This window comes from Notolepis coatsorum, assembly GCF_963971535.1.
Source record: "Notolepis coatsorum genome assembly, chromosome: 5".
Taxonomy (NCBI): domain Eukaryota; kingdom Metazoa; phylum Chordata; class Actinopteri; order Aulopiformes; family Paralepididae; genus Notolepis; species Notolepis coatsorum.
Genome location: NC_140169.1, coordinates 8,746,757 through 8,767,621, shown reverse-complemented (window position 1 = coordinate 8,767,621; position 20,865 = coordinate 8,746,757). Strand labels below are relative to the sequence as shown.

General features: G+C 41.2%; 1 protein-coding gene across 1 annotated transcript in view; it reads left to right on the top strand.

Moving 5' to 3' along the window:
* The first annotated feature begins 215 nt into the window (after positions 1–215).
* Positions 216–20,865, top strand: part of LOC311228687 (HAUS augmin-like complex subunit 8) — a 30,795-nt gene continuing 10,145 nt past the window's right edge. The window contains exons 1-6 of the mRNA XM_084314627.1: positions 216–324; positions 6,106–6,158; positions 7,071–7,135; positions 9,395–9,647; positions 10,050–10,160; positions 13,161–13,252. Of these exons, the coding sequence (XP_084170753.1) occupies positions 263–324; positions 6,106–6,158; positions 7,071–7,135; positions 9,395–9,647; positions 10,050–10,160; positions 13,161–13,252 (636 nt within the window). The 5' untranslated portion in view covers positions 216–262. The remainder of the gene's footprint in view (positions 325–6,105; positions 6,159–7,070; positions 7,136–9,394; positions 9,648–10,049; positions 10,161–13,160; positions 13,253–20,865) is intronic.

Here is a 20,865-nt window from a genome sequence, read left to right as displayed (position 1 = left end):
CAGACCAGAGAAAGACTTTCGTCTTGTTTACATCAGGGTTGTAACAATTGTGTGTATTGAGCCGTACTGTATATTGTACCCATTCTGCAATCTGTTAATAAAGTTTTCAATCAATCGATCAATCAATCAATGCACAGAGAGGGAGGGGGGCCGTGGAACACAAGTGTTGTTGGATGTGTTTCCGCCGGACATTCTGTTAGTGACGTACAGGCGGTTAGATATAAAAACAGCAACCCGGAATTTGTTTTCGTTCTTTAGTAAAATGTCTTCCAGGAGATCGATAGCGCCCAGCCGCCCAGAACAACCAAGTTCAGCAGATAACAGGTATATATAATAAGCACTAACGCCGTCCTTGCGTTGTTGCTGTGTTCTGACAATTGTTGTCTCATGTTCTGCAACTATTTGTAACGTCAATATCATTGTGCTTTGATAACACAGCTTAGCTGTGTTGATTGATTGATTGATTGATTGAAAAGTTTATTAACAGATTGCAGAATGGGTACAGTACAGTACAGCTCAATACATACAATTGTTAAGAGGATGCAGACCTGAGAGACTTTCGTCTTGTTTCCATCAGGGTCCCCCATTTTCAATTCATCATATGACACACATGACATACAGATAGACAGTACTGCTACATCTATACATTTATGACATACCAGATTTTCAAATACAGTACTGTTTGTGATACAAAAAAAATCCAGAAGAAGAGTATATACATTTGACATAGAAACTGTGCATTGGGGGAGGTTGGGTAGGTGGGGTGGGGCTGTACATTGGAGGTGGGGGGGCATCATGTTAGCATCATAGCTGATCTGCTGTTTAGGAGAACTCACAGCTACGTCTCTGATTGATTGATTGATTGGAAATGTTAATTAACAGAATGGGTACAATACAGTACAGCTCAATATACACACAATTGTTAAGGGGATGCATACCAGAGAAAGACTTTTGTCTTGTTTACATCAGGGTCCCCCATTTTCAATTCATAGTGACGGATAATATGACATACATGACGAACTAATTTAAACGACCCAATAAAGAACACTAAACGTATCGTATATCGAAACGTATCCGATAACGATAACGGTATTCAATTCAATTTCTAAATTGGTGGTCCAGATAAAGAAGTAAACACGCTAGATTCTTGTACCGGATCTCCTCTCTGGTAAACAAGAATACCCTGAAGACTCTGGCAGGAGCACTCATTCAAGGGTACTATGACTATGCGTGCACCTCATGGTACCAAAGCACCTCAAAGGCGCTTAAAACAAAATTACAAACATCACAAAACAAACTGGTCAGACTACTACTTGACCTGAACCCCAGAACCCACCTCACCCCTGCCCACTTTGACAACCTAGGATGGCTTAGAGTAGACGACAGAGTACAGCAACTTGCAATGGGCCTGGTCTACAAGATACACTATACGACCGGGGTGCCCATGTACATGTCAAAATACTTCCCAAAGGTCAGTGAATACCACAACCACTACACCAGAGGAAGCTCAACAAATCATGTTAAACCCAGATTCGGCTCAAACAAGGGACTAAACACGTTTCGCAATTATGCCACAACAATGTGGAACGCCCTACCCAAAGCTGTAAAGGAATGTGAATCCCTGCCCACATTCAAAACCGCTCTTAAAGACCACCTACGGGAGGCTGCAATTCGAAACTGGCCACCGTAAATGCCCAAAACCCCCAAACAGTCTCCTCCCCACCGCATGTATATATTCCCTCCCCGCCGTATGTATATTTCCCTCCCACCCACCCACCCCCTCCTAATGTACAGTCCCCTCCCCATCATATGTATATACTCTGTCTAGGATCTAGGCGTAACAGTACTGTATATTTGAATACCGCTTATGTCACAAATGTATCCGTACTAAATACCTATATGTCCCTATGCCATAAATGTCATGTATGTTGTGTATGTCATAAATGTCTATGAATTGAAAATGGGGGACCCTGATGGAAACAAGACAAACGTCTTTCTCAGGTCTGCATCCCCTTAACAATTGTATGTATTGAGCGGCGAGCCGTACTGTATTGTACCCATTCTGCAATCTGTTAAATAAAGTTTTCATTCATTCATTCATTCACACCCTATATACAATTACACACAACAGGCAAAAATGACATCACTTAAAAATGCTTCAATGTCCCACAAATAGACGGCTGTGCCAATGTCTCCACATAGATGAGTGCTAACGTGTGGCACTGAACCTAATAAAACCAGAATGATCTAATCTAGCAGACGGATGAATTTATACTTGATATTATTATTTTTTTACCTACTTTTTCTCCTGTGATTTTTCTCCCATCCCAATTTCCTCTCGTGCCAATTCTCCCTGTCCTGATCATTGCTCGCATGTGCCCCCCACTGGCCGATCGTAGGGAGGATAGAAGCCCATCACATGTCCCCTCCGATACATGTGGATGCAGCCAGTCACATCTTTTCACCTGCCAGCGCGGACTCTCATTGGCGAGGAGTAACGTGTGGGAGGCTCACACTGCGCCCGCCATCTCCTGTCTTTTGCTGTGCAGGCGCCCTGACCGACCTGTAGGAGTCGCTGTTTACAACAACCAGATCACCACCCATCGACTTCCCTCCCGCTGACTCTGCCAATTGAGTCAGTATGACGGACGGCCCAAGCCGGAGGCAACGCTGACAGCCGGATTCGATACCGGTGTCTCTTGCGTTGGTGACGAGTGCAATGTCTGCTGCGCCACCCAGCCGCCCCATACTTGAGATTTCTTAAAACATTTTGGACGGTGCAGCCATGAACATTTCACTTGTACTGTCTACACCATAGGTGTCAAACTCACGGCCCGCGGGCCAAATCCGGCCCGCCACGTCATTTGATGTGGCCCCCCAAGAGCTCAGTTTTTTTTTTTTTTTTTTTTTTTTTTTTACATTAATATTGGGTTCAAAAATAGCAGTGTTAAAATAATTGTGGGTTAATGCGTTAATAAAGCTTTAACTTTGACAGCCTTAGTTATTACACATTCTTACACATGCATGCATGTTGAACATCTGAGGTAACAAAGGAAAAAAGCCAAAAGCACTTACTTCTCTGACATTCTTTGACAATTTTACAGCCCAAAATACAAAAAAGATCCAGGCGGAATAGGTAACAAAGGGTTGAAGAAATATTGTCTGAACTGTCGGATGCAAACTGGCTGTGTGACATAACCGAGCATCTCGCTCAATTGAATAAGAAGCTGTAGGGACGCAAACAAGTCCCACCCAAAACTTGACCAATATAGTTGTGAACTGAGACAACCCTTATTTTGTTATTTTTGAGTACATTTACAGTTGTGTGTTCATGCAGACACATAATAGCAATTTCATTACGAATTGAAAATGGGGGACCCTGATGTAAACAAGTCGAAAGTCTTTCTCTGGTCTGCATCCCCTTAACAATTGTGTGTATTGAGCTGTACTGTACTGTACCCATTCTGCAATCTGTTAATTAAAGTTAATTAAACTATCTTCCATTAGTTAGATGTATGGCCTCTGCAAGGTTGTGTGCAGCCATTTGTTTTTGTAACATCTGCTACATCTGTCCCACGTGTTCTTTGCAGCTCACAGTTGTTAGTTCTGCCCCTCTTGACTGTGACAAAAAGGTTTTGAACAAACTTAATGTCATAGCTTGTATTTGATGATATTCTTCTTTGTTATTTACTTGAATGGTTTGATCATTGATTGGTGGAGTAATATGGGGTTCTGATAAACTAAAATAATTTTTTAAAATAACATAAGCTAACATATATTTTTACATTTATGCAAATGAATATGCAATATGTATAACTTGAATAAGTAATAAATACAGAAACACCATGTTTAACAATATGTAAATGTATAGCTACATTTATTTTACATTACATTAACATTTATACGGTCTTTGGCCCTTTGAGGGCAACCATAATGCTGATGTGGCCCTCTGTGAAAATGAGTTTGACACCCCTGGTCTACACCATCTAGGTCTTTTGAGTAATATTCTCATGACATCACTATAAACTACTTGAAGTCTCCACAAACTTGCTTTCTTGTAGCTTGACCACAAGTGTGCAGTATAAAGACTTGTGGTGTACAATATGCTCTGAACAGAGACACTTTCACTCCATCTGTACACATACTAAACGTGCGTGAGAGTGTTCGCTTGTGCATACATCCTGCATTGCCTGTATATATCATTTGTTCTGTAATAAAATGTCCAAGATATTTGACCTTTTCACAGACTCCAAGATTATTTTCAGACAATTTGAAGTCAGGAAATGTTAGACATTTTGTCCTCTTTGGATCTACATATTAAAACGACACTCTTACTGGCATTGTATTTTATATCATGTTCAACCCCATACACAGTATATAGTAGGGATGGGTACCTTCACATTTGAACCGATACGGTACTGGTACCTGTGAATCGATACCGGTACCCAACGGTACCTTTTTTCGGTACTTTAGTCTCTAAAAATGTAATCTACCTACCTCAGTTCTGAAAAAAAAAAATCCAAACTTCAAATAACCACACTTTCGACCGTTTTCGGCTTGCCATTGCCCCGACTGCTTTGTTGTTGAATCAAGTCAAATCCCAGGTAAGCGTATATTGTGCGTGTGAACGTTGACATGAAAAGAAAAAAAGTGTAACCGACAACGGTATCTCACGTGAATCGATACAGTACCGACGTGTTTCGGTAAGTACCTTTTTAAAAGTACCGAATTCGGTACCCATCCCTAGTATATAGCAACAAGCTGCTGGAGACCAGCGCTACTCGGACTAAATACCACAAGATCATCTGCATACATAATATGGTTCACTAAAGTATCACCAGTATTTCATGCACTCGGTTGCTCGGACAGACCATCGACATATAGATTAAAGAACTGGGGACAAAATTCCCCCTTGTCTGACCCCATTGCTAACCCCTAATGGGGCTGAGACACTATTGCCCCATTTTGCATGCATAGTCTGGTGGGAATATCAATAAGCCAGAATTCTCATAATGTATCCAGGCACCCCTCTTTATTTGAGTTGGGGGGGGGGGGGGTAAATAAAATTTAATTTCTTCAATTTCAAAGTTGCGTGCTCCAACTGCTCTTCCTAATTTCTTCACATGATGCTCTAGCTGGCAAGCAGGCCAAGAAGATGCTTAAAAAAGAACGGCATTTAAAAGTGAATTGTATCCTTCGAGTGACATCCTTGTAAATGAAAAAATAGTGCTTGGAAAAGTACTTAAGTCCTTGAATTTCATTCAAGATTCAAGAGTTTTAATTGTCACGGCATACAGGTATACAATGAAATGCGGCTGGTCTTGCCCGCGACGATGTGCAATACAGTGGTACAACATATAATAGAATCCAATAAAAATACAGTGGTACAACATATTAATAGAATCCAATAAAACAGTGCAATAAACAGGTACATGGTGTGCCATCTCGGTATCTGTACATTAGTATTTACAGAGCATATAGGACATGCTAGTTAGCTTTAGTAGTGCAATACACTGTTCCTGATGTTATACTACTTTAAGTGGCCTTTCCTCTGGCCATAAGTGTGCGTGTGTGCGGCATGAGTGTTAAAGTGGCTGCTAGTGTGTGAGCGTGCTCAGCGTGCGTGTCGTGTATGTACTTGTGTGTGGATAGTTCAGTTTCTGTGTCTCTCAATGTTCATTGTTCAAGGCTCTGATGGCCTGGGGGAAGAAGCTTAGCCTAAGCCTCTCCGTCTTAGTCTCTAGAATTCGCAGGCGTCTGCCTGACCTCAGCAGCTGGAACAGGCTGTTATTGGGGTGGTGGGGGTCTTTCATTATCCTGCAGGCTCTGGATTTGCACCTCTTGTTGTATAGAGCCTGCAGGGGAGGTAGCGCAATACCCGTGGTACGCTCGGCTGAGCGCACCACACTCTGTAGGGCCTTCTTGTCCTGTGCCGTGCTGTTCCCATACCAGGCAGTGATGTTTCCGGTCAAGATGCTCTCTACAGCTCCTGAGTAGAAGGACTGGAGTATCTTCCCCGATACTCTGAACTTCCTTTCATTTTGCAATGTCTGTGGTAACCCTGGTTTAAATAATCCTCTACTGTTTTTCTTCCATTTTATTTAGCTCTGAAGGAGGTAATGAAAACCAAGCCAGTGGAGCTCGCAAGAAAACCAAATGTGAGTAAATCAAACCCAGTGTTTCCCCAGGAAAGTAGTTAGTGGAGGATAGGAACCTCAGAGGGAGAAACTACCCTTATCTAAACCTGGTGTTAAACCAGATGCAAGCCGCATTTTACAATAAACCTCTGTGGGGCTGCTTAAAAATAATAATAATTATAATCGCAAATTTAATCGCAATCGCAATATCTGTCAGAAAAATCGCAAATTAGATTATTTCCCAAAATCGTGCAGCCCTACCTTTTATTGTGTCTAAACCAGGATCTACCCATATCTAAGCCAGTACAGTATGCTAAGTAGTACAGGGCTATACTGCATGCTAAGTAGTACATGGTTATACTGCGTTCCAACTTAGTACAGTAGTACAATTTAATCAGCTTTCAAGTATACTATCATGGACATTTTAGCTGACACTTGCATCTGCTCCTAACTAGCACCTGCATCTGCCTGCCTGCGGTTTTGTTTTGCTCTGTTTGTCTTGCCATGTTTTAATCTTGTTCTGTTTTAACTCTTATTTCTTTTACCCCCTGCTCCTATCCCTCACGACTCACAAGGCTGTGCCTTTTGCCAGGTCGCCATTGTAAATAAGAATTTGTTGTTAATTACTTACCTGGTTAAATAAAAAATAAATAAAAAAATCTGCATTATCCTGCATGCTAAGTAGTACTATAGATTGTATTCAATATGTAACATTATATTACAGACCAGAAGACATGTGTTTATTGTGCTTGTTGTGTGACTCAACTATAACGAGCTGACCACCATGTTACAGTTATGTTAAACAGTTCAGAATCATCTTTCTCTTCATCCTCATCCTTCTTCCTCATCTTTCTCTTCTTCCTTCTCTTCCTCATTCTCATCTTTCTCTTCCTACTCCTCATCCTTCTCTTCTTCCTCATCTTTCTCTTCCAGCCAGCGGCACAGTGGTGAAGTCTCGCTACCGGCAGCCTGTTGTTGAGAAGAGCTCTCTGCCCAAGGTAATACTCTCTGTCCGGACCTAGGTAATACACTGTCCTAGGTAATACTCTCTGGGTAATACTCTCTGTCCGGACCTAGGTAATACTGTCCTAGGTAATACTCTCTGGGTAATACTCTCTGTCCGGACCTAGGTAATACACTGTCCTAGGTAATACTCTCTGGGTAATACTCTCTGTCCGGACCTAGGTAATACTGTCCTAGGTAATACTCTCTGGGTAATGCACTCTGCCCAAGGTAATACTCTCTGTCCGGACCTAGGTAATACACTGTCCTAGGTAATACACTGTCCTAGGTAATACACTGTCCTAGGTAATACACTGTCCTAGGTAATACTCTCTGGGTAATACACTCTGTCCTAGGTAATACTCTCTGTCCGGACCTAGGTAATACACTGTCCTAGGTAATACTCTCTGGGTAATACACTCTGTCCTAGGTAATACACTCTGTCCGGACCTAGGTAATACACTGTCCTAGGTAATACACTGTCCTAGGTAATACACTGTCCTAGGTAATACACTGTCCTAGGTAATACTCTCTGGGTAATACACTCTGTCCTAGGTAATACTCTCTGTCCGGACCTAGGTAATACACTGTCCTAGGTAATACTCTCTGGGTAATACACTCTGTCCTAGGTAATACTCTCTGTCCGGACCTAGGTAATACACTGTCCTAGGTAATACTCTCTGGGTAATACACTGTCCTAGATAATACTCTCTGGGTAATACACTCTGTCCTAGGTAATACTCTCTGTCCGGACCTAGGTAATGCACTGTCCTAGGTAATACTCTGTCCTAGGTAATACTCTCTGTCCTAGGTAATACACTCTGTCCTAGGTAATACTCTCTGTCCTAGGTAGGGGTGTAACGATTATCGATTAATCGAAATTCATCGATTCTAATGTGTTCGATTCGATCGATTATAATCGGAAAAGAATAAAATATTTTATGTTTATTTTTATTGACCTATAGTCCATTCATGCTGAGTGAATCAGTTCCCCCAGCCACATTTGTGTATTCAAATTTTTTGGGGGAATTAACTAATAGAAAATTAATCGAATCGTGGTCAAATGAAGAGATTTCATGATGCATTGAATCGTTGCTTGAAGAATCATAATCGAATCGTTGTGAGGTCGAATCGTTACACCCCTAGTCCTAGGTAATACTCTGTCCCAGGGTTTCCGTTAGAAAAAATTGTTGCCGGCCTCAGTGTCCGGTAGATTTCAATCTACCGGTCAAATGAGAGAAATTCCGGTCAGAGTTTATTGAGCTTAAAAACAATTGATAGGCAAAAGAATGACAACAAAACAAAAGAATGACATCATCAAGGCATGTAGATTTATAATATTTTTACTTAAAACCAGGCTACTTTTGCGTATAAAGTCATTATATTCCAAATAAAATAAGTCCCGAGACTCGTGCTGCTGCCGACTTTAAATCAAATAGGTGTCTGTGGGCAGTCGCCCGACATTAATAAACAACAGTCTGTTATAATCACATTTTTATGAGCTAACGAATTCCGTTATATTGGACATTTGTATTAATTATATCAAGCGAAGAACTGAGAAATTTGGCAGAGAGAGACGGCAACATTATCGTGGGTTTGCGTGACGACTCTCTCTCTCTCCACCTCCCAATGACTTATTTGCGAGAGTATGTCGATGCAGATTCAGCTGTTATTGGCTCTTTTCTGGGGACCGCACAGCAGCGCCCCCCACCCAACATTGAATTGAAAATGGCTGAATTGGAGTACTGCTGGAGTACTGCATTGTGCTGCTGCTGCTCCGGCTCTGCAGCTTCACAAAAGTTCGCACACCCATCACTAAGCTCTCGCTGACAACGTCGTTGTCATTATTAGAAGCAACGATGAAACAAATGTAATGATTGTTTTGTTCATCGCATAGGCTATTTAATTTTAGCCTATTTTAATACAATTCAAATTGTGCTTAGACTCAGGGAATTATTTTCACCGGACATTAAGACCGGAGAGATTAAATATGTCGGACTTCAACAGATTTTGCCGGTCAAATACCGGTAATTACCGGCTAACGGAAACGCTGCTCTGTCCTAGGTAATACTCTCTGTTATCATGATGTTCTGATATTCTCTAGTACATCACTGTTATCATGATGTTCTGATGGAATCTGCTGTTAAATAGATGTGTTCTAGATGCTTCTGAAAGCGCCGCACTGCAGCAGTGACTTTATCTCATCAGTTTCAACTCATGACGGCGTGTCTCTACCCCCCCCGCTTCTTCCCCAGAGTAACTCTCTCACCAACGAGTTTGTTCTCCCACTGAGACCACCCTCTCCTAAGCCCGCTGGCGGCGTGAGACCGTCCTCTCCCAAGCCCGCTGTCGTCGTCAGACCGTCCTCTCCCAAGCCCGCTGGCGGCGTGAGACCGTCCTCTCCCAAGCCCGCTGGCGTCGTCAGACCGTCCTCTCCCAAGCCCGCTGGCGGCGTGAGACCCCGGGTGGCCACCCCCCCGAGACGGTCCATGGCCCCTCGGTCCACCTGTAAGTCCCAAACACCTCCTCCAAGCATTCCTAATGACGTCGACCTTGTACAGAGTACCGTGTGTGAGCCACCACTAGGGGGCAGAGTGACTAACCGCGAGTGAACGTCTAACAGTGAGGCTAGATGGAGCCATTAGCCCTTTCACTGTGACAATACAGAAAGTTAGCCCTTTACTATCACACAACCGACGGCGATGCTCCATCATTAGCTCTGCGGATGCGGAGCTAATGATGGAGCATCGCCGTCGGTTGTGTGATAGTAAAGGGTTAACCTTCTGTCGTGTGGCAGTGAAAGGGTTAATATATAATCACACAAAATAATATTGGAATGTTATTTGAGTGCATTCAAAGTATAGTTTTTAGTTTGATTTGGCTGATGAGTGATTCCTTCCTTCCTTCCAGCGATGTCCAGTCTCCTAGAGCCCGCTCGGCTTGGGAGAAGTTTTCTGCAGTCCACCTTCTCGGATGGCCACTACGCTGCTCACCCAGAGTTTGATCTTTCAGTTATCCGAGGTAAAGTCTCTCGCGCCCAACTAACCGTAGAACTGACTGATGACTCGGGATGTTAAAGGTGCTATAGATACAAATTTTATGTAGACTAATCTTTTTTTTTAATTTATTTATATAGAAGTTGCTGAATAAAAGTATTGCTTTCCCCCAAAAAATTATTATTAATTAATGAATTTCTCATTAAAAAAAAAATCTTTGCGGGTCCAAAAAGAATGTTGTTTACATGTCGCGGACATGTATCTCCTCCCTACTTTCCATTTTCCCACGTGGAATGCACCGGATTGGATAAATTACATGCTGATGCTCTATGTATTGATTGATCACCGAAAATACAGCCTGAAGCCGTCGGACGAGGGCAAAGTTCCGCCATCCGATGTCGAGCCATATTTTCAGAACATTCGCCTAAAGATGCATACCTAACTAAATGAAAGATTGCTCCACTTCTACAAGGTCCATTTGCAGGTCCTTGGTATCTAGGGACATCTATGGATCTCAGGGGATATTCTTAGTGTCAGAGTCTGTTACTAGGCTTGAGTAAATTGTAATGAACCAAAGGAGAATATCAATATATATAATTTTTTCATCTTTGACGGTCAATAACACTATACTAACATTGACCTGAGAAATTCATCACCTTCTTGAGATCCAAGTATACAAAGAAATCTAAGCGAATGAATAAAGGGCAGATGATTTACAGGGGGTGTCGTAGATACAGTACTGAATTTAGCCAATCCGGACAATTTTAAATATGAATATAGAATATCAGGCCTATAAATTACCTTATTATGGCCAAGTCTCACATCTATGGATCAGGCCAAATCTCCTCTTCCCAATGGCAGAGTTCAATATGTATTTAGTACCACCAGGCGCCCCTGACAGGGCAGCAAAAACTGTGAATGAAATTACTGTAAGTAGTTACTTTTTTATAATGTAAATATGACGGGATGGGTTAATCGCAGAGACGAATCGCATCGGCGATCCTACAGAGACAATGCATGAGTGTGTGTTCCGGTGTGTGTTGAGGATAATTGCATGCCAATTAAAGACCTCTGAGCAGGTCCTGCATTATTATTATTATTAGATATGATCCCGAAAATAACATACAAAAAAATAAAGTTCATGCTGCTGGAAGTCAGATGATTGACGGGGGGCTGGTGTGAGCTTGGAAGTGTAGTTTTATGAAATTCAAAAGCCCTGTCTAAGACTACACACACGCGTATGCCCGCTTTTTATTTTCGTCTAATTCATCCGGTTTCTGCCGGGATGCACTGAGATATTTATGAACTCCATAATTTAGCTAATAACACTTAAAATCATTGGTAAACAAACGTAGTGCTGAAAATATACACTTTGACTGGTGTTTTGATAGGGTTAGGGTCTTCTTTACTCTTGGCTACATTAGAGGGGGGGGGGGCTACATTAATTAATACGGACTGTATTGGTCTATTTATGGCGTGACATGATTGTTGGTCCGGTACTGGACTGCTCAGGGTTAAGTGTTTGTATTCCTGGTTGTAATGACCAACCATCTCTTGGGTTATATGTCTCTATAAGGGGCCTTTCTCACTCGCCCATTTCAGTTACATTCCATTCCGTTCTGGTCCGTTCCGAGATCTGATGCGAACTCCTCTCCCCCCTCTAGTTTGTGTACACACTCAGTCTTGGTGCGCTCTGGGTTTTGTTTACGGTTTGCGTTTTAAGCTTGTAAGCTTGCCGTAAGCGATGATGTCACGCTCGAAAATGTAAACGGGAAGAGTTTAACACACGGTGGAGACTGGATGCTGATATAAAATAACAATAAATATGAAGTTATATTTGAACCTCTGTTGTCAAGCCTTGTCAATATAACCCACCCCCTTTTCTCACGAATGGATGGTGTTGTAGAGTTCCCAGGGCTAACGCTAAGCTAACAACACAGGCAGTGTAAACAATTAGGTCAATATAATTTACTATCTAACTAGCTGAAGAAAATATTCACATTATTCAGTGTCACATAAGGTGCAGTATGCATAAGGTAGTGTTATAATTTACTATCTACTGAGTATACATTATTCACAGTATCCACTGAAATATACATTATTCACAGTATCCACATAAGGTGCAGTAAGCCTAAGGTAGTGTAGGTTGCCCTCCTTGGGTTCCTATAAGTCCCAGGTCTACTAGGCATTCCAAGACATTTAAATGTTTCCCCTCGTGTGTTGCTTTAGCAGTATGCTCAGGGTCATTGTTCTGCTGGAAGGTGAACCTCTGTCCCAGTCTCAAATTGCTGGAAGACTGGAACAGGTTTTCCTCAATTTCCCTGTATTTAGCGCTATCCATCATTCCTTCAATTCAGTTTCCCAGTCCCTGCCTATGACGTGACATGGCGATTTCCTTGATGACCAAATAGTTCAATGTTAAGTCATCTAACCAGAGTACCTTCTTCCATTATGTTTGGGGAGTCCCACATGCCTGTTGGTGAACTCCAAAACATGTTTTCTTCTTTAAGCAATGTCTTTTTTTCTGGCCACTCTTCCAGCTCTGTGGAGTGTACGGCTCAAAGTGGTCCTATGGACAAATATTAATCTCCGCTGTGGAGCTTTCCAGCTAATCTTTGGTGTCTTTGTTTCCTCTCTGATGAATGCCTTCCTTGCCCGTCTTGAGTTTTGGTAGGCGGCCTTCTCTTGGCAGGTTTGTTGTGGTGCCATATTCTTTTCATTTGGTAATAATGGATTTATGGAGGGATGTTAAAATCTTATTTAGGGTCTTCATATCAAAGGGGGTGAATGCATATTTCCTAAAATTTTGTAAAATGAGTTTTAGTTTTTTTCACTTCACACCAATTTGGACTATTTTGTGTAGGTCCATTACATAAAATCCAAATAAAAATCCACTTTAAATTACAGGTTGTAATGCAACAAAATGGGAAAAATGCCAAGGGGGTGAATATGTTTGTAAGGCACTGTATGCACAATAGAGAAATAATATTTATGAGTTTAATAATTTTTTGCCCCGCTGACTCAGAGAAAACTCTAATGGAGCGGGAGAGGGGCTCGGAGGATGACAAGATGATCATTGATAATGAGGCGTTTCTGTTGGCCTACCTCACAGCCAAGGTAAGACGACCTTCAGGGTCACCTCAGTTATTGTAAATGAGGCTTCTTTTTACTATTATCTACTACTAGAGACATCTTTCCGGTGACAAAATGGCAACCAATGTAATAAAGTAAGTCAACCAACGAACAACATTTTTGTACAGGATCTCCTCTCTGGTAAACAAGAATACTTTGAAGACTCTTAACAGGAGGCAGGAGCACTCATTCAAGGTCACTTCGACTATGCATGCACCTCATGGTACCAAAGGCCCTAAAAACAAGGCTCCCAACATCCCAAAACAAACTGGTCAGGCTACTGCTTGGCCTTACTCCTAGAACCCACCTCACCCCTGCCCACTTTGATAGTCTAGGATGGCTTAGGGTAGACTACCGAGTACAGCAACTTGCAATGGGCCTCGTCTACAAGATACGCTACACCTCAAAGATACCCATGTACCTAAATACTTAAAGGTCAGTGAAGTCCATGACCACGACACCAGAGGGAGTTCCACTAATCACGTTCAACTCAGATTTGGCTCAAAGGGATTAAGCTAATTTTGCAAATACCGTAAATCCTCTAATAGTGGAGGGTACTCTAATAAAGGACGGGCCTCTTATATAAGCCGGGGGTTTGATACATGGAGACAAATACAGGCCGGCTTCCAATATAAGGTCTCAAAAAAAAGATTTTTTTTAATTTTTCGTGCCGTGATATAGAATGAGAAACTCTTGCCAATGCAAATTAAGTGCTGCCTCCCGCTACACTAAATCCATTAACGTTTCCCTCTCGCTGGCGTTAGCTAACGTCGTCACATCTAGATCTGTGGTGTCGGCTGGACAACGCCGGCTTTGTTTTGCAAACGTTAACACATTGGGCATAAATCGTTGTTGGGATCAGTATTACATTTTCGCCATGTCATTCATAATTCATCCAGCCTCCCTCCGGACTGCAGCGGCACCCTGTATGAGATTGCAACGCCTCAATACCGCCACCTGGTGGATGGTTGGGCCAGTTACACTCTCTCCAAAGCCGGAAGTGGCGCTGGTGCATCGAGGAAATCCCTCCGGCAGTAATATCTTGTTACGTGGATCCAGACAAACACTATTGCATTTGGATCGCTTTCTAAACTCAATAATCGATATGATTTCGGAGTTTATTGCGCCTTACAAACCGGAAATGGATCTAGGAGATCGGTGTCAAATAATTGGTATCTTTTTCCTCCAGTCTCATCGGCGAACGGTAAGAGGACACTAATGTTGTTTTCTGCCCGATTGTTTATTCATTTCACTGCAAACCATCCATCTGATCAATGTATCAACCCATACTAAATAAAGCCGTTACTGACGTCAAGGAATTATAAACGACCCCCCCCCCCCCCCCACTTTCCTTCGCGCATGATGAAGCATAATGTATACAATCATATACATTTGAATTTTTTAATATAGCGTGTATAGGAAAGAAACGCCAATCGATAATCTATCGTATGCGTCGGGGCCTATAACTCTCGTTTTTGGAATTGCAGCAGAAAACCTTAAACATACTTATATTCTAGACGGTATTAACTAGGGGTGGAACGCTACGCATTCGAACCGTGTACCGTACGGTACGACCCCCACGGTTCAGGGCGTCTGTGTATCGTACGGTTCAGGGCCCTCATTTATCAATGTTGCATAGAAAATGTTCTATTTCCGTTCCTACGCACGGAATTTAGAATGTGTGTACGCACAAATCTTGGGATTTATCAACCGTGCGTACACGGGTCCTACGCACACTCCGTATTGATAAATACCATTTGTTCATACCGTCAATGCTTGTGCATGATTATCCATATATGGTAATGATACACCCCCCATGGGATGTGAAATAATGGACTATCCCGACTCACCCGAGCCAGTGTTAATTTTGTCAACGAAAATGATGACTAAATATGGTCGTCAACGAAGCTTTTTCCCCTGACTAAATCTAGACTAAAACAAAAAAGACTAAATCGAGACAAACTGACTAAGATTAAAATGCTCAGACCTGTAGTTGACTAAAACTGACTAAGACTAAAATGAAAAATAAATGAAGGTGACTAAATATGATGACGAAAAAGGAGCATTTGACACATGACAGACTAAAACTATTGGTTTGATTATGTCTTATAGTAGCACTTCTATGCTCTATATATATTCTTTTTGTACAACCAGTAGTCATGTCTGCTTCACATGGGCTGTGGAAACGTTTGGTTCACTTTACTGTTTTAAGACTGGTGAGGGTCTTAACTGTTTACATCTTTAACTCATTACGTTATGGGGGGAGAGGGGCGTCTACATGAATTTATGATCCCAATAGAAATTAATGTGAATTTGACTGACTTACTTAGCGGTACATAGAATTGCATTACAAGAGAATAAAATGCCTTTTTCTTTTCATTAACGAAAAACTAGACAAAATGTCTTCCGTTTTCTGTGACTAAATCTAAAAAGACAAAATCGAGACTAAAACTGACTAAGACTAAACTGCTCAGACCTGTAGTTGACTAAAACTGACTAAACGAAAAATTAATGAAGGTGACTAAATATGATGAAACGAAAAAGGAGCATGTGACAAAGACTAAAACTAAAATTAAAATAGCTGCCAAAATTAACACTGACCCGAGCGAACTCTGAGAAACTCCACGAGCGAGATTGTTCACAGAGGCGCTGTCGAACCAAGAAGACACAACGTGTGTTATGGGAGAAATAAAAGGCGGACTTGTACACAGTGATGTCAGATATCAACGACTCCCTAAGACCATTGCTGCAATTCTGCCTGGACAGCTCAAAATACTAATAAAGACCGTTAACCACTGTTTGGCGTTGGTGTGTCATTATAACCGTGCTGGAATATGAATGCCTTTATTCGTTCCATTCGATTGGCTACCGGGTATAATATGATTTGTAGAGGCATACAATCTATTTTGTTGTCGGTATTAGGTATAGCCTATATAAATTATATATGCATAGCCTACATTATGCAACAGTAATTTGCACATAACGCAGCATGGCCAGACATGTCACACGGAGCCCAGCGAAGCCTGCATACAGTAAACTAACTTGATCGTTAATATAACTGTTGTCCTTGTATCTTTACGCTTATGAAAACATTAATAATAATTATATAGGCCCTCGTTTGGCCATAATAGCCTATTCTCAAATGGCTAAATCTCCTCGCTGACGGACCCATGTATAGCAGCCCATATCATATTCATATGTCTCCAGGGAATCGTGGGGCTCTGGGGAAGAAAGGGAACCCATGTGCTATAGCCTATCCTTTATAATGTTATGGGCTATTTTATTTACAGTTTACTCTATCAGCCTACCCATGTAATACGTTCTTTGTTAGAACTCAACTTGTTATTATTTTGCGCATAGACTGCAGAAACACGGGAACGTCTCAACTTATATTCAAAAGGCTTTGACATTGCAAAACGAAATAAGTGGAACCTCGAAGCTGCAAGCAGAATACAAGCCATATATCACCCACACGATACATGCTACCTGTATCCAGAGCATGTATGCTTTTCATTAATTTAAGACACATTTATTGCAAGGGTTTTGTAATACGCATAAACTCAACAAATAACCTCTGTTCTCGTTGCAATGCGTTTTTAATTATTTCTTATACAGTAGGAAGGGGGAAGAACACTATCGTGGGGGTTCATATGACCCGTATTCTGCCCACAGCCCCGAAATTCCACCCACCTCGCCCAACAATGACAAAGCCCCCCGAATACAGCGTATGTGGACTAAGCCGAGCGAAGCGTGTTATGTGATCAATACAAACTTGAACTTGAATTCTATCATCATATTTATATGTTGTGTCTGTCCACTATGTTTGTTACTTTGTTATCCCCCCCCCCCTATCTATGTAAAGCGACCTTGGGTCTCTTGAAAGGCGCTATATAAAATTAAGCTATTATTATTATTATTATTATTATTATCACCACGTCTGTGTGTGAGCTCACAAGTTTCAACGGAGGTCATCTATTCTAACCAACAAATTGAAGTAGAAAGCATTTCGTTGTGACCAATCTTATTTGGAAACATGACACACAAAATAATAGTATTTCGCTTTCTATTTTAAACAATATTTAATCGCGTTTGGAGGTGGGTGTTCTGCGTCTGCCCCCCGTGCCAAACAAGCAGGCCAACCTCTTGTACTGTCGCTATTTTACAATGAACTAAAATGAATTACGGTTCATACAGAACACGCGCCAGTGTTGAAACTAATGCACAGAAGCTTATTTCCGCGTTGAAACTAATGCATGAAACTGATGAGAGCATAATGCCGTCAGTCTGCAGTCTCCATATTCTACCGCCGGGCGCCAGGTACGCATGGTCTGAGCTGAGCATAGATATACGCACAAAGTCAAGCACACATTCAAATTGATAAGTCCCACACTTTGCTTAGAAATGATCGTACGCACGGGTTACAAACATATCTGTGCGTACGCAACGTTGATAAATGAGGGCCCAGGGGATGCGCAAATAAAAAAAATAAAAAAATTCATTTGGCGGAGACGGGAGAGGTGAGCGCTGGCTGCTGCTGCAGCAGCAGCACTGCAGCCAGGTGCTAGTCAGTTTGTGTAAAAATGGCAAGCACAATATAAATCAATCTTCATTACGACTTTAAAAAACATAGCCATTAACATTATAGGCCTACACACATCTTGCCATAACGTTAGCAGTTTGTACAACACAACACCGCCAGCTAATGCAGTCAATGCAATGTTATAGTAGCTACTAGCTACCAGATGAGAAAATGGGAGTCTGAGAGGCGGGGTGTTTAAAGACAATGATAGGCGTTTATTCAACATCCAAGAACATACAACTGTGTTTTACTAACTCCAACCGGGACTATTGCCGCTTCTCCACTGCATGCCATCACCTCCTAACGTTACCGGAGCTGATAACGTTGACTGAGCTGAAGGTCTGTGACACTAAAATGTCCGTGCGGACCCGCCAACCCATAGATAGTTCAGCCACAGTTGCACTCAATATTTAAATGTTAATCTAAATAAATGTAGACGGATAATGTACGTATTTTAAAAATAGAATGAACAGAGCAGTGTTGTTTTGAAACTGTACAGTGTGTGTGTTAGTTTGATGTATGCTGCAATTTATATTGATGGCCTTCTAATTTGTTTATTTTAAATAACAGTGACACTTTTCCCTTTGATAAGAAATCCAGCCATATTCCTTTCATTGTATTTCAAATACTGCACTTTAATTTCAAGCAGAAAACGAATCTGTTATATTTTGCTTCCTAAACATGTCTTCTATGAAACTAGTGACAATAAAACGTCAACACACATTTAGTTGTTTATTTTACATCATTTTGCCTTATTGCATCCATAAATGTACACATATTTAATGGGGAAGTGCCTCATTTCGCATATATAAACATAAATTTCAGAAAACTTGCAATATATTTTTTCTTAGTTTATATGTACATAACAAATTGGGAGAGTTTCATAGTGATATCTATTCAAATATGTTTTGCCTATTAGGGGGTACTACACTGTACTACACTGTTTGTAGCCTGTGTGTAGTTCTGTTCAGTTCAATAACATCATTATTATTATTCAGTTAACAGGCATGTGTTTAGGTTGTCTATTACTAATGGTTTGATTAGGTATTGTGTTTGTAAATATCTGTTTAAAAAAAAAAAAGTGTGGCATTTTACAATACAGAACTTTGAAGGCGTTTTCCCAAAAATGAGTTTTAAGAGTTTTTCCTCATACTCTCAGTAGCACTCGCATACACCAAACCTTCCAGTTCTATTCATATCTATGTTCTGAAGGTATTTACAGAAGGGTTTGTTGATATCGCATTCATACCCTGATTTATATCACATTTTATTCCTAAAAACATGGCGAAATATGAAATTTTACCATAAAAATGGACTGAATGGAGTATTTTCTGATTTATGGAGTGATAAAAAGAGATATCCAAAATCCCCTCTGTAATAACCTTTGGCTCTAATATGTCAACAAAATGAAACTATAATTTTGAAAATGGCTTTATCCAATGTTCAGATTTCTGTCCTGGAATTATATGCAAATTAGTGCATATTTAAGTAGATCATGCCTCATTTGCATATTTAAACATACAATTTCAGAAAACTTGTAATACAAAAAAGTCTTGTCTTAATATAAGTAATCAACTGGGGAAGTTTCATTGTGATATCTATTACCGTAGTTAATTTTATTTACCCTATTCACCTGCAGTGTCTCCCCTTAAGAACTGACAATCAGGGAATTTAAACATTGTTGACATTGTTTTTTTGTGTTTATATTAAAGAAAGGAAAGTCTAGTGCTGGCTGAGCATATTGTTTGTTTGCACTAAGTTAATACTTAATGTAGCCTATATTTTTCAGTCAGTTCGGTCTTTGTGTGCCAAACATTATTTAAGGCTGTAAACACTAACACTGTAAACTTTTTTTTTTATTTTTTTAATAAATGAGAAGCATGTTTAGATTCTTAGTGTTACATTTTTTTTTTATATAAAAACAACGTATACCGAACCGTCCATTTTGTGAACCGTTCCACCCCTAGTATTAACACTACAATGTATGAATGAAAAAATATAACGTTCCCACATCCTGAACGATAGATAATCGATGTTTAATGGGCCATAGTAATGTCAATATAGCAATAAAATTTTAAAAGTTATAGCCCTGCAAAGAAGGTACGTAAACATCTCCATAGGCTTTCAACGGTGGCAGACTGGGTACAATGATGGGCACAACCCCCGGCGCCCAATGTGTTAACATTGGCAGGCGGGGCTGGCGTTGTCCAGTCGGCATCACAGATCATGATGGCTATGATAGCGTCGGCTAAAGCCACTGCATGTTATCATCAACTCGATTTGACTGAAGTCGAGAAGGTAGGTACCACACGCTAAATCGTCCCCAGACCCCGCAACCTATAGACGGTTCCAACTTCAGTGTGTGAATTACGTTAATCCACCAGTTTCACCCTGACAAAGCAAATACTCATGTGATCTGTATATTTATGTCTAAATAAAATCAATCACAATTACAATTGGCCAGTTTGTGAAATTAAGGCCTGTTTCTTATATAAGCCTCTCTAATAAGGGCCTGGTGCTCTTTGCAGCTGAGGTAAATATAAGACCCGTCCTATATTTGAGGATTTACGGTATGCCACAATAATGTGGAACGCCCTACCAACAGCCGTAAAGGAATGTGAATTCCTACCCTCCTTCAAAACCGCTCTCAAAGAGCACCTACAGGTGGCTATAATTCAAAACTGGCCCTGGTAGCTGCTGGGTGGCGCAGCGGACATTGCGCTCGTCACCAACGCAAGAGACACTGGTATCGAATCCGCCTGTCAGCGTTGCCTCCGGCCTGTCATACTGACTCAAATTGGCAGAGTCAGCAGGAGGGGAGTCGATGGGTGGTAATCTGGTCGTTGTAAACAGCGACTCCTACAGGTCGGTCAAGGCGCCTGCACAGCAGAGACAGGAGATGTTGAGGGTAGTGTGAGCCTCCCACACGTTGCACCTCGCCAATGAGAGTCCGCGCTGGCAGGTGAAAAGAAGTGGATTCTTCAACCCTCCCTACGACCGACCAGTGGCACATGCAAGC